The sequence below is a fragment of the Rana temporaria genome, chromosome 12, assembly GCF_905171775.1.
Source record: "Rana temporaria chromosome 12, aRanTem1.1, whole genome shotgun sequence".
Lineage (NCBI taxonomy): Eukaryota > Metazoa > Chordata > Amphibia > Anura > Ranidae > Rana > Rana temporaria.
Genome location: NC_053500.1, coordinates 94,114,800 through 94,129,539, shown reverse-complemented (window position 1 = coordinate 94,129,539; position 14,740 = coordinate 94,114,800). Strand labels below are relative to the sequence as shown.

Here is a 14,740-nt window from a genome sequence, read left to right as displayed (position 1 = left end):
GGGGTTAGCGGCGATGTAAGTACCAGCATATAAATTAGTCTGGTCCACAATAGATCTATAGAGATCTTCCGTGAAATACAGCGAATAAAAATCAAGTGACGTAAAGTTCGCTGTATCCACCTGAATACCGGGTTGGCCAGTGAATGGGGGAAGTACAGGTGCTGTAGAAGTGGTGGGGACCCAATCAGGATAGGCAAATTCTACAGGAAGGGCACTATGGGCACGACGGGCCTGTCTCTGTCTTCTTCTTGGTGGCAGCGGGACACTACTTGTGCTTGCCACATCGCCAGCTTCAACTGCACTTATGGGACTCGTCACGTCACCAAGTGTTACTGCAGTGCTGGATAAACGACCAGGGTGTACTAGGCCGCTGGTGCTTGCCAATTCACCAGAAGGAATAGCGGCGCTAGTACTGGATCTCTGCTCCATACGAGGGTCCTGCGGTTCTTGCTGCTCAACAACATCAGAACGGGATCGGGTACGCCTGGCCTTAGCAGGGACCTCAACTTCGTCGTGCGAGCTATCTGACATGGAGCCGCTGTCGTAAACGGGTTCGTATTCTGAGCCAGAATCTGTCAGATGCGTGACCTCCTCCTCTTCACTATCTGACATGCACATGAACTCCAAGGCCTGCTTATCATTGTACCTTCGGTTTGCCATTTTGGACTCTAAATTTAGTGGTACAATGGTAAGGATTCACAGGTAAAAAAAGCACCTGATCTGTAGAAAAGCAAACGTAGAAAACGCTTCAAAAAAAACTGTAAGCGATCGCAGGGATCAGGCCTGTCTCTGCGAACGCTGCAGTTATGTGTCTTGTGTTTTGTAAGTGACAGTGATCGATCGATACTGCACTTGGGTGGGTTGGGCTGGGCAGAGGGGGAAAACGCAGGTGCTAGCGGGTATCTGGGCTGATTCCGCTAACAATGCGTTTTTGGGTACCCTAAACTGCTGGGTACGCTAGTATAGATCTGATCAGATCAGGTATCGATCCGTTCAGATCCTATACCACTAAGGGGGGTGTATGCTTAGCGAGTGGGTGTAAGCGGTACTGGCTCTAACCTAACGCTGCCTGGGGCGACGCAGACCCTGACTGGCGCTAAAATTAAATTTATATCACCCGCCGGGTGATCAGGGGGTTAAACCTATTGGGTTATATACGGCGGGTGCTCTGATGCTATAAACAGCAAACTAACCAACCAGCGTCAACCGTAACACTTATACGGTGATCACTGGTGAAAGGGTTAACTAGGGGGCAATCAGGGGGTTAAAACCTTTATTCGGTAATATATGGGGGTACCTGACGCTTTCTAAAAACCTGGTGGCGAACCTAAAATAACTAAATAACTAACTGGCTAACCACGTCACCAGTGACACTTATACAGTGATCAGTGGTGAAAGGGTTAACTCTAGGGGCAATCAGGGGTTAAAACCTTTATTTATGGGGGTACCTAACGCTATATAAACCTGGCGGCGAACCTCAAAAAAAACTAACTACCTAGCGGCAACAGTGACACTAATACAGCGATCAGAAACCGATCGCTTAGTGACACTGGCAATAGGGGTGAAAGGGTTAACTCTAGGGGCAATCAGGGGTTAAAACCTTTATTTATGGGGGTACCTAACGCTATATAAACCTGGCGGCGAACCTCAAAAAAAACTAACTGCCTAGCGGCAACAGTGACACTAATACAGCGATCAGAAACCGATCGCTTAGTGACACTGGCAATAGGGGTGAAAGGGTTAACTCTAGGGGCAATCAGGGGTTAAAACCTTTATTTATGGGGGTACCCAACGCTATATAAACCTGGCGGCGAACCTAAAAAAAAACTAACTGCCTAGCGGCAACAGTGACACTAATACAGCGATCAGAAACCGATCGCTTAGTGACACTGGCAATAGGGGTGAAAGGGTTAACTTTAGGGGCAATCAGGGGTTAAACCTTTATTGGGGGGGGGGGGTAGGGGGCTACCCTGGACCTAAAGGGGCCTAAACCTAACTGCCCTGACACTTTTTTCTGTCACACTGACACTAAAAGCAGTGATCAGAAAATAAATGATCACTGCAATCAGTGACACTGTGACAGGGGGTGATCTGGGGGTGCTGGGGGGGTGATCGGGGGGGGTTATGTGCCTATGTGTGCTGTGTCAGTGTGCTGTTGGTGCAACTCACAGTACTGACGTCTTCTCTCCTCTGGAACCGGACGAAAAGACCGCCAGAGGGGAGAAAACGTCACTTCCTCCCTGCCTGTGTTTACAGTTACACAGGCAGGGAGGGCTCAGGTGGAAGCTCATTCGCGGAGGGAGATCGAGAGGGGACGGCTGGAAACCAATAGCCGCCCCCTCCTCCCGGACCTCCCGTACACCGTTCCCGACCCTCGCATGTACCGGAGGGGGTCTCGATCGGACCCCCGAACCCAGGTAAGGCGGGGACGTACCTGTACGCCCATGTGCCTGTACGTGCCATATTGTGGACGTATATGTACATGCGGGGGTCGGGAACTGGTTAATGTTCCTTAAAAGTGAACACAGTTATTGCGTCACCTGGGGGAAGGAAAAGCCGGCCTTTGCGTTTTTTCAGGAAACACATTTTAAAGCAGACTCCATCCCCAAAATGACTGATGGATATTTTACCAAGGCATATCATGCTACTAGCCCGGAATCTAAGACGAAAGGTGTCTCAATACTGATTGGGAAGAACTCGGGTTTTGAGCTCACCCTGCTATTGGCAGACCCAGAGGGCCGGTATCTCCTTCTCAATGGGAACATTGGAAAGCTTCCCATCACTCTAGCGAGTGCTTACTTCCCAAATACAACGCATGTGACTTTTTGCCAAAAATAGATTGATGAGCTCACGTGGTTTGCCTCTGGTTGTATAGTTCTTGGGGGGACTTCAATGTTCCATTGGACCCCCTTCAGCACACTTCCAATGGCAGATCATCATTATCGTATTGCATACTTGAGAAAATAAGAACCCTGCTGCATACCTTAAAACTAAAAAACTCCTGGCGGGTAACACACCCACAGAAGAAAGACTATACCTACTTCTCCACAGTCCACAACAAATATTCCCGCATAGACTTTGTGTTTGCGACACAAAGAGAATTGAACCTTATGAATAGGGACGAGGACAGTATCAGACCACGCACCCATCTCATTGACCCTACAATTACAGAATGTACATAAGAGGCCTGTCAGCTAGCGGCTTAACTCAACCTTATTGACAGACCCGGTGACTTTAGAACCCATAGCGGAAGCTAAAAAGACATACTTTAGAGAAAACTCTACAGAAGTTTCCCACCTCGCTGTTTGGGAGACTCATAAAATGTGTGCTACGAAGCCGACTCATTAGCCTAGCTTCACAGAAAAAAGTCCACGGAGAAAGAATTAAAAGAAATACTTGAAAAAGTGCAGAAGTTGGAGACCCAACATAAAAGGTCGACAGCAATTAATTTAGCCGAATTTTTTTTACCGCCATGAAAAAGAGTGGCAGGAAAAATTTGATTTGCAAGCAAAGTGAATACTATTTTTTCGCAGAGGTTTATTTTAAGAACATGGGAACAAAAATAGTAAATTCTTGGCTATGGCATTAGGAGACATTGGTTCTAGTACCACTATTACCCAGATCAAAAATGGAGAAAACAAATTAGTACACGCCACGGATCAAATTGCGGCGGAATTTCTAGATCTCAAATTATAGAACAATACCTAGCACAAAGCGGACAACCTAGCGCGTCAGCCATTGACAAAAGTAGAGATCACAGAACTCCTACAGGCAATCAAAACCCTAAAATCTGGAAAAAGCCTGGGCCCAGATGGCTTCTCAGCCATTTATTATAAGACTTTTTCACATCTACTAGCGAAGCCCTTGCCAAAGGCTCTAAATTCCCCCATGACATCCCATGACCTTCCTCCCACCTTCAACATGGCACATATAACGGTGCTCCACCAAACCCGACAAGGACCCCAACATCTGCTCCAGTTACAGGCCGATATCTTTGCTCAACCTGCACATAAAACTCCTGTCCAAAATTATTGCAACAAGAATAGGTAGACTGCTACCACATATTGTCAGTCCAGATCAAGTAGGCTTTATGCCGGGAGGGAGGCACGGGATAAGGTCATAGAAGCTATAAATTTCATACACAATCTTAGAGGGAGCACAGTCGAAGGCTTTCTACTATCCACGGATGCGGAAAAGGCCTTTAAAAGGGTGGCATGGGACTACATGTTTGCTGTGTGCATGCACGTTGGATTTCAGCCCAACCTGCTGGCATGGATTTGGGCGCTATACCAGAACCCGACGGCTAGACTGAAGATCAATGGGACCCTCTCAGAACCGGTGCAAATACACAACGACACAAGACAAGGTTGCCCCCTGTCCCCAATTCTATTCATTCTCACACTGGAACCATGTATGCGCACAAAAAAGGAGAAAGAAAGGCGCACCAGCCTTGTGTACTACCGTTTGACAATTTATTAAATAAAAATGATATTAAAAACTACTCACAAACAAATGGTGATAAAAGGCTTGTCTCAAACGATAAAGTAAAATACCCCTCGAACACACTCCAAAATGTAAGGGGAGGGGATTTCGAGGTACGTCACTGCTGGCTTACGCGTTTCCAGGCATCAAGGGCCTCTTCCTCAGAGCCCAGCAGAACAGATCCTTCCACTAGCACTGCTTAAATACAAATACACATATGCACAGGCACCACCCACCACAGGGACTCTCCCAGGGGCCGTCCAGACTCCTCCCACCTTAACGAGTGGTCAATTACTAGGATACTAGATGTTGTTGATAATAATGGTAATGATAATACTAGTCAAAATAATGATTATGAAAATAATAACAACAACAACAAGGATGGTAATCATAGTAATAAAAATAATAATAATAATAATACAAATACTAATAGTAGTCTAAAAGCATCACTAATGACAGTGATTCTAAATAAAAACAATTAGACGTAAAAATGAAAGTGGTGATAGTATCACAGATGGGGGAGGTGTACTGCAGATCCATACTTCTGAATTGCAGTGGTGATCACGGCCTCCCCTGCATGCCATAGCCCATCCAGCAAATATATAAATAAATGTGTCCATGAATGACAGAGGAGGGACGAGGGCACAGATCACGGGGAGGGAGGGAGATGAGAAAGGGGCGGGGGGGAAGAAAAAGAAGCAGGATGGAAAGAAAAGGAGATCGCCAGACGTATACCCACCCGGGAACCGAGTGGGTGGTGCCACAGAGGAGAGCGGCCCATCCCCGCTGAAGCCGCCAGGCGCCGCGCGGCTAGCTCCAGCAATGCTGCAGTGAGGTGGATCGCAAACAAACACGTCTGCGCTCCACGGACAGATGCGCCGCGATAGCGCGTCATCAGCCGTCGCCCTCTGTGTCCTGTCAAATCAACTGACAGCATGCTGCAGGCTCCAGAACTCGGTCACCACTAGTGTTGAGCAGAATATGCCATATTCGATTTCGCAATATATCTCGAATATATATTCGAATATTCGAGATATATTCGCTAAATTCGAATATTCGTGATATTTTATCGAAATTAAATGATTGCGATTTTTCGCTATTGCGAATGCGAAAATAATTGCGATTTTTTGATAACTGCGGTAGGAGCACTCTGATTGGCTCAGAATATTCGTGATATTTTATCGAAATATCGCAACATGCGAATGCGATATTTATTGCGCAATTTCGAGAAATGCTGGAGGAGCGCTCTGATTGGCTCAGAATATTCGTGATATTTTATCGAAATATCGCAACATGCGAATGCGATATTTATTGCGCAATTTCGACAAATGCTGTAGGAGCACTCTGATTGGCTCAGAATATTCGTGATATTTTACAATACAAAATAATTGCGAATATTCGGCAAATGCGGAAGGAGCACTCTGATTGGCTCAGAATATTCTTGATATTTTACAATACAAAATAATTGCGAATATTCGGCAAATGCAGAAGGAGCACTCTGATTGGCTCAGAATATTCTTGATATTTTACAATACAAAATAATTGCGAATATTCGGCAAATGCTGAAGGAGCACTCTGATTGGCTCAGAATATTCGTGATATTTTACAATACAAAATAAAAAGTGTTTTGCATTGGTGGTGATTCTTTACTCTATCCATCTGTCACAGCCGTTTGTCAATCAAACACCTTGAAGATTGAACACGTTCATGATGCATGCTTTGGACTTTTTTTCACTTCACATATCAAAGACATTTTTATGAAAGATTATTTTTCTATTATTGGGACTATATTTCTTTATATATTTGTTTCACTGTGTATTTCACAAGTTATTTGCGCTTGCTTATTTTATAATTTGCCCACATGTCTTGTCACTAGACATATTTTTTATTCTTGTAGAGCGACTCCATTTTCTGTCTTGTATTAATTTATGTTGTATAACATTTTTGAGTTGCTGCTGTATTCTCCCCTTTTTTAAGGTATGCGCAATTTTTTCCTTCTTACAAAAAATAATAATATCAAACATACAAATATTCATAACATACACATACACAAAGCCCCCCCCTTTTGCATCAGAGACAATCAGAGTTCTCCTACCACAGTTATCGAAAATTCGCAATCATTTTCGCATTCGCAATAGCGAAAAATCGCAATTTTTTTTTTTTTCAATTTGGCAACATAAAAGGATCGCCTCAGCTTAGCTACTCGGCCCAGGGTCTCTAATCATACCAGCAATGCTTTTAGACGTCGATAGGATGTGATCTGTTTTAAAAATCAAATTGAAAAAATGCGAATATTCGGAATTGCGAATATTCACCGCGAAATTCGAAATATAGCGCGATTTCTCGAATATGCTATATTCGAGTCGAATATTCGCAATGCGAATATTCGTGAGCAACACTAGTCACCACCAAGGTAGTGGAGACCGAGTGCTGGGGGGGGGGGGGCACTATGGAGGGGGGTGGGAAATAAGGAGTGGACGGCACCGGAAGAGTCCCTGACAAAGTAAGCCCAAGGCCATATGGGAGTGCATACCCACACATATGTATAGCCATATAGTTATAGCACTCATGCCCACAAAAACCGCATGTCAGTATAAATATAAATATGAATGAATATAAACAGGGTGATGCAGAAAATGTTGGTAAAATGATAATAATAATAGAAATAATAATAATAATAAAGATTCATACCTATACATAAATAAATAAATAAAGTGCACTGGTAAAGACACATAAATAGGAACAATGACATCATTATATCAATGTGTTCATCTCTTCATTTCCTGACATAAAAGATAATACCCTATGCAGGACTGAAAGGACATCATCAAATGTACCCAAAAAGAAACAAGCTGTATCTGGGCAGCCGGCTAAATCAGTATAGTAGTGGAGGGCTGTCAAAGGGGCGCTAAAATAGTGTATGTGAACTGAATGTATGTGCCCGTGCATACATGCACCCTTATGGCACATACATGTCCACAGTGATTATATATAAAACGTCTGTGGATTAATTATTTAAAAGAATACAAATTTATATCCATATATATATATATATATAAAAAAGGGGAAAGGATGCTCTATACATACATAGACAATATATATGTATTGAAAGAGCCACTGGTATATATATGGCAAATTGCCAAAAGATGGAATCATTCTAAAATAAATAAAAGAAAAGCACTGAGAGAAAGTGTTGAAGATAATGATAATAATAATGGTAAAATATCCTCCCAAGCCAAACTGGAGCAACTGCACATGGAAAAAATGTATGAAAGGGCAAACCCAGATATTGCTACCTAACCAAACGACACCACTAAGAACGGGGACAGGGACTAACTGCTGTTCACTTGATTTTATGAATTTCGGAATCTTCATTGAGGCCCCCAGGGGCTAAGCTCCCAAGAGTAAATATCCAATATGCTTCCCGTTTACAAAGTCTCTGGTGCCTCCTACCCCTATCTAGGTCTCCAGTGATCGACTCAATGCCAAAGACTTTCATGCCAGAAGGGTCCCCGAGGTGAGCTTCTACAAAATGTCTAGGGACCGGGTATTTTACTCTGGTCTTGAGGATATCCCGCTTATGTTCACCAATACGCACTCTCATAGCACGAGAAGTGCGGCCAACATAAAGGCGACCGCAGGGGGACAAGATACGATAGATCACAAACTCTGTCCCACAGTTGATAAATTGTTTACACTGATGAACTTTGCCATCAATGCCAGCCACTGTCTTTTTTCTGTGCCACATAAAGGTGCAAGTACCACAGTTTTTAACGCTACACTTATAGCTCCGCTTTTGGTCAAAGAGGGTGGTCCAGGCACTAGTGGATACATTGCTAGATTTTGTGTCACGACTCGGGGCAATCATGCTCCTTAAATCCCGAGGTCTTCTAAATATGACATTGGGTTTAGTAGGGAGAACTCCGTTCAACACGGGATCCTGTTTTAGGATGCCCCAATTTTTCTTCAAAATATTTTGTACTTCAAAGGCCTTGCTGGTATATTGGGTGGAGAAACAAGCCTGGGAAGGGTCGGAGTTAAAGTGAGTAGATGACACTGGGGGGCTATCATTGACCTTGTCATAAAGATCTGCATACTTTTTACAGGCCGCCTCTATAAGTACAGGGTCATAGTCTTTCTCTTTGAACTTCTTGGTTAGGAGCTCGCTTTGAACCAGATAGTCCTCCTTTTTGGTACAAGTAAGTTTCAGACGGCAGAACTGACCATACGGGATGTTTTTAATCCATCTAGGATGATGGTTACTCTTTGCATGGAGAAAGGAATTTCCCCCACTGAGCTTGAAATGGGTCCTTGAAACAATACTGCCGTCTGAATCACTGCTTAATTCAAGATCCAAGAAGACAAGGGCCTCTTTACTAATGACATAAGTGAAATCAAGTCCTACGGAATTGGACTTACAGTGAGCTAGAAAACCATCAAGCTCGCAGTCTGTGCCATCCCAAATAATTAAAATGTCATCAATGTACCGGGCGTATAGGACCAGATTTGCCTTAAACAGGTTATTGTGCCAAATAGAGACCTCTTCCCAGTGGCCCATAAATAAGTTGGCGTAACTGGGTGCAAACCTGGCCCCCATCGCCGTGCCCCTAGTCTGTAAGAAGTGCTCCCCTAGAAAAGAGAAATGATTGTGTGTTAACGCGAATTCTACAGAATCCAGGATAAATTTGGCCTGTAGAGGGTTCAGGTCATTAGCCTCTGACAAGTAATGACTCAAAGCTCTAAGGCCATGTTTGTGTTCAATTGATGTGTACAAAGAGGCCACATCAAGGGAAAGCCATCTATAGTTAGATTGCCAGGTATAATGTGAAAGGATCTCTAGCATATGACTAGAGTCCCTAACAAAGGACGGGAGGCTGACCACAATGTTTTGCAAGAAATGATCTATGTAGCAACCCAAATTGCTGGAGAGGCTATCAATACCCGAAATGATGGGTCTACCGGGAGGATTAGACTGACACTTATGCACTTTAGGGATATGATAGAAATGCGGAGTAGCTGCAAATCTATTATACAGAAAAAAGTATTCATTCTTCGTAAGCACTGTATCAAGTAAAGCACGATCTAGTAGTAACTTAAGCTCCTTAGTGTATTCCACAACTGGGTCCCTTTTTAAAAGGCTATAAGTGTCAGTATCCCTCAGTAGCCTCATTGCCTCTGCAATATAGTCCGATCTATTCTGGATAACCAGGCTCCCCCCCTTATCTGCTTTCCTTATGATTATATCTTGGTTCTCCTTGAGACCAGTGACCGTCTTTGTCAGGCTGTCCTGAAATATCCCGTATTGTTTGTTGTTATTACCACTAGTACTTCCATACTGGAATTTGGTTTTGAAACATTCAAAAACAACATCATAGAACGTTGAAATAAACCTACCCTTAGCCCAATAAGGGCAAAAGGAGGATTTGGATCTAAATGGTGTATGGGTAATAGTGCTTTCCACAGGTAAACACACTTCCAGGGGGAGCATTTCAGTTACATTGGATTCTAAATAAAGTTCCTCCAATATATTTAGGGCCAAATCACTATCCTCAAGACTAGTCTCTATGGAAACGGAGTCGGGCACACTGGTGGTTTCAGTATCCTGTCCACTTTCCTTTAGAATAAAATACCATTGGAGGGTAAGTTTCCTAATAAATCTATTGAGGTTGATAAACAATTCAAATAAATTAGGCACACTAGGTGGAGCATAATTGAGACCCTTCCTTAGAAGATCCAGTTCAGTGTCAGTGAACACAGAGCTGGATAGATTGTAAATTTTGATAGTGGAATGAGATTCTGTTAGACCCTGCCTCGCTTTAGATCTCTTTCCCCCTCTCTTTCCTTGTCTGGTTCCTCCCCTCTTTTTCTTGCCTTCTTTACTAGAGGAGTGGTTACTGGGGAATTCACTAGGGCTTGTTCCGTCATGGCACCCCCTATTGGGGCGCTCGTCTCCCCTAAAAAAATTAAGGGGGGAATGGTGCTGGCCATGTTACCACTATCGGTGCTAGAACTAAGATTCTCAAGAGTCGAGAAGGGATTGTGGGTATGAAACTTACCCATCGACTCCTGATCTGTTTGGGTGTCTAACAAACCAGAGGTGGCAGTGGTCTCTAACTACTTGTCCCAAAGGGGGTGCCAATGCTTGGGTAGTCTGACCCCTTTTAACGGGTGGCTGGCGCTGATGCTCGAATCTGGACGTATCCTGTCTGCCCTTAGACTTTGCCTTCGATCTAAAACGATTACCGTTACTATTGGATGATCGATTGTGGTAACCGTTGTTATTAGATCGGGATTGGGTATAAGACTGGGATGAACCCGAAGCTTGGGATAGGGCAATAAGGCGTGAAGACACATTGTCTCCATGTGCATTCCTAGGATTTATGCGCACAATAAATGTAAATTTATCAGTTAAGGGTTTATCACTAGGACCCACTTGCCACAAAAAAGCCATCTATGCGGACGACCTGTTGTTTGTCCTCACGCAACCTCACACGTCGATTCCCAATCTTTTGAAAGATTTTGAATTGTTTGGATACATTTTTAACTTCATGATCAATTATGAAATGTCAGAGGCGCTCAATATTTCTCTAAACCCTAAGCAGCTTCAAGACACCAAATCCAATTGTCCCTTCAAATGGGTAGATCTCGAGTTCAAATACTTAGGAATATGGCTGACACCAGAACTAGATAGTCTTTAAGCACTAAACTTTCCCCCCTTTCTACACAATCTACGACGAGACCTTCATCTATGGAATCTCAAGCCATTATCGTGGTTTGGGAGGGCGGTGGCAGTAAAAATTACGGTATTGCCCATGGTGTTATACTTGTTCCATACACTGCCCATCAGACTACCTAGAAAGTTATTTTCCCTACTGAACACGACATTGAGAGACTTCATCTGGGCCGGGAAAAAATCATGCATTAGCATGATGACCCAGACAAACCCGAAAGCGGAGGGGGTATTAACCTTTCACATTTTAAACATTATTTTGCAGCGCATTTGGTACGCATTCTTGACTGGAATTGACAAGTTTCTTCCAAGGACTGGGTGGGAAAAGACTGCCTACAGACTGAGACGCACCTGAGGTTCCTACCATGGGTCACAAAGGAGGCACGCCTGTCCAACATAGCATTACATCCCACAATTGCCCCAACGCTGGACATATTCCATACAGTGTCACAACATTATAACATAGCCTCCACTCCTGGTCCTCTGACTCGACTGATTAATAGCACAGCTTGCGTTGGTCCATACGACAGCGTCCTTTCCACATAGGGAAGGTAAGACCCCCACAATGGTCACCCACTGTGTGGAAGATGGTAAACTTAGGACTTTTGACAAATTGAAGACAGAATTGCAAGCAAAACATTTTACCCATTGGCAGTACATGCATGTTAAATGTACTGCCAACAGACAACAATTTATGAGAGAGCAGATATTTGAACAACTGTGCATTACAGAGGAACCAGTGTGTAAAGCAACTTCTTTGATGTACAATTGGCTGCAGACCAATCAAAGCAGACAACCAGGCAAAAGAAAGATTGGGAGTCAGCTCTTAAAAAATCTTTCACAAACGCACAATGGGGCAACGCATGTATCCTTGCACACGAATGCTCCATCAGCACTGGCACTCAGGAGACTTCCTATAAAAGGTTCTGATGAACTGGTACTTTACTCCGGACAGATTGCATGCATGGTACCCAGATACAACAGATGTATGTTGAAGATGTGGCACTGATAAAGGCACTATGTTGCATATCTGGTGGGATTGCCCGCTCCTGCGTAGTTTTTGGGTCTGTGCTCAGATTCACACCATATCTGAGACTGCTTACACCTGAATGCTGTTTGCTACATATATCCAATTACTGAGTAGGTACAAAAAAACAAAAACAAAAAACGGTAGTCCGCCACATGCTAAACGCAGTGAAAACAATTATCCCAAGACACTGAAAATCAACATACTCACCCAAAATAACGGATAGGTTCTCTGAGGTTGATTCACTTTACAAGATGGAGGAGACAGTGGCAATGGCATCAGAAATAACTAATGGAAGCACTCAAGTACTCAGAAGATTTTGCTAAGATGCAGAATGGCTGAATACACTAGATAAGTGCATTATCCTGATATTCTTATATCAAACCCACTTCCAGGGACTAATGTAAATCACTCCTGAACCAGTCTGGCCAACATGGAAATCATCTTTATGTAATAGAAGCTAATAAGCCAAAACTTTTCACCCCCCCCCCCTTTCCTACTTCTCTCCCCCCCCCCCCTCTTTCTAACTTCCAGTTATTTTATTTTAATTCTATTTTATTTGCTTTTATTTTATGTTTACTGATTGTATTCCTATTTTATAGGATCTAATTTGTAAGACACTCAAAAAAAATATAACCCATGATATTGAATTATAATGATACGCAAAATGCAAGGGGTTATTGTTAATTTACAGTTTAAATGGTTTCATCAATGGTTGCAACAGTAAAAGTGGTAATAAGGGCTGTATATACAGAGTTAAACATTGACCAAACTGGTTGTTACATATGATGCTCTGTAAGATTGTAATGATTGTGTCACCTACTTTGTTACGACATTTCATTTGCTCAATAAAAACTATTATTGTAAAAAAAAAAAAGGGTTCTCACCTTATGCTAAGCAGAGGGCGTCCTTTGTGTACTTGAGAGTCACACATAGGGCAGAATTTGTGAGCTTCTAAGTAGCGCAGGATACAGGTCTTACAAACTGTGTAAAAAAAAAAGAAAAAAAAGAACTCAAACATGTCAAAGCAATAGCAGGCAATATCCTCTTGCATTGAAAGGAATATGCAGGTTGTCACTGCTGGCCTTCATGTGAGAATGCTAGTTACTGGTTTCTGTCTTTCATACTTTGTCAGCCAGTAACTAACTACAAACAAATAAAATCTGCCTATTTTTTGAGTCAGTGATTTTAAAAGTATTGAAAGCATTTGATCTGCAACACAGCTGGGAACTATAATTTTAAAAAGGAAAAAGGCAATGTACGTATCTCAGTAAACTCACAGGAGTGCAGGCATTCTACAATGGTTGCTGCATCGATGAAATATCCTCCACACAGAGCACACATAAGATGTGGATTCAGCTCAGTCATCTTGATCCGCATGGTCCGATGCATTGTTAGAGGGGAAGGGGGGTTTAGGGGAAACTGAAGAGAAAGTCAGAAAACAAATGAGTTAATACAAAATGTGTCAAGGATGAGTACATTGATTGATTGAAATTCAATACATTAGCTAGCAGAAAAACTAAAAATAGTAAGAATTTGTAGTTCAACCAATTTCAATGGAGATCAAGTTTGGTTCAAGCAGTACATCTTTACACACATTAGCTCCCTGGCTCCAGGAGTATGTAGATCTGTGCCAGTTGTTCTACATTTACATTACAATCCCCAGATCTTGAAAAGGATGACTCAGGGATGAGGCCCCTGTGGGCTGACCTGCAGTTTTTGACCTAGTGTCCAATATTCCAGCAGTTAGTAGTAAAACTCAGTCATCAATGGATGATAGCAAAACTAAATGTTTTTGCATGTATTTAAATACTACAAAATGTAAAGGAAACATGGAGGCTGTCAGTGCTGACCCATCCTTCTACAAATGGTAGTTGCCCAACATCTATGATGGGCCTCTTGCTAAAATATTTTGGGTCACTGACCAACAAAAATTATTGAAATAAGGACACCTGACTTTTCTCCAAATGTCCAGATATACAGGTTTTAACAGATGCTTTATTATGGAGTTCAACTTCCCCCGTGTTGATATTGGTTTACTCTTCCTTTCAAAAACAAAACACACTGGCCTCTAGTGAAAGTGGTTGTAAAGTCTTGTTTAACCGCTTGCCGACAGAAGATATATGTTGGCAGAATAGCACGGCTGCGCAAAGCAACGTACAGCTACGTTGCTTTGAATTTGCCACCGTGCAGGCACGAGCCCCTGTCGCGATCTCCGTGACTGTTCCTGCGGGCTCGATGTCCGCCGGTGTCCCACGATTTTGTCACGGAGCTGCAAGGTATTTCCCTGTTCTGCCTTGTGACAGGACACTGATCTACTGCTCCCTGTGATCGGGAGCAGTGATCAATGTCGTGTCATTGGTAGCCCAGCCCCCTCACAGTTAGAATTACTCTCTAGGACACACTTAACCCCTTCTCTGCAAGTGTCATTTACACTGATTGCTTTATAAATGACAATGGTCCCAAAATGGCATCAAAAAGTGTCCGATGTGTCCGCCATA

General features: G+C 43.0%; 1 protein-coding gene across 2 annotated transcripts in view; it reads right to left on the bottom strand.

The window, feature by feature from the left end:
• PCGF2 (polycomb group ring finger 2) overlaps positions 1-14,740 on the bottom strand; it is a 268,388-nt gene that overhangs the window by 150,857 nt on the left and 102,791 nt on the right. For both annotated transcript variants that reach the window (XM_040329734.1, XM_040329733.1), the window contains exons 2-3: positions 13,520-13,661; positions 13,127-13,223 (exon numbers count right to left, since the gene is read on the bottom strand). In XM_040329734.1, coding sequence (XP_040185668.1) covers positions 13,127-13,223; positions 13,520-13,631 — 209 coding nt within the window. In that variant the 5' untranslated portion in view covers positions 13,632-13,661. The remainder of the gene's footprint in view (positions 1-13,126; positions 13,224-13,519; positions 13,662-14,740) is intronic.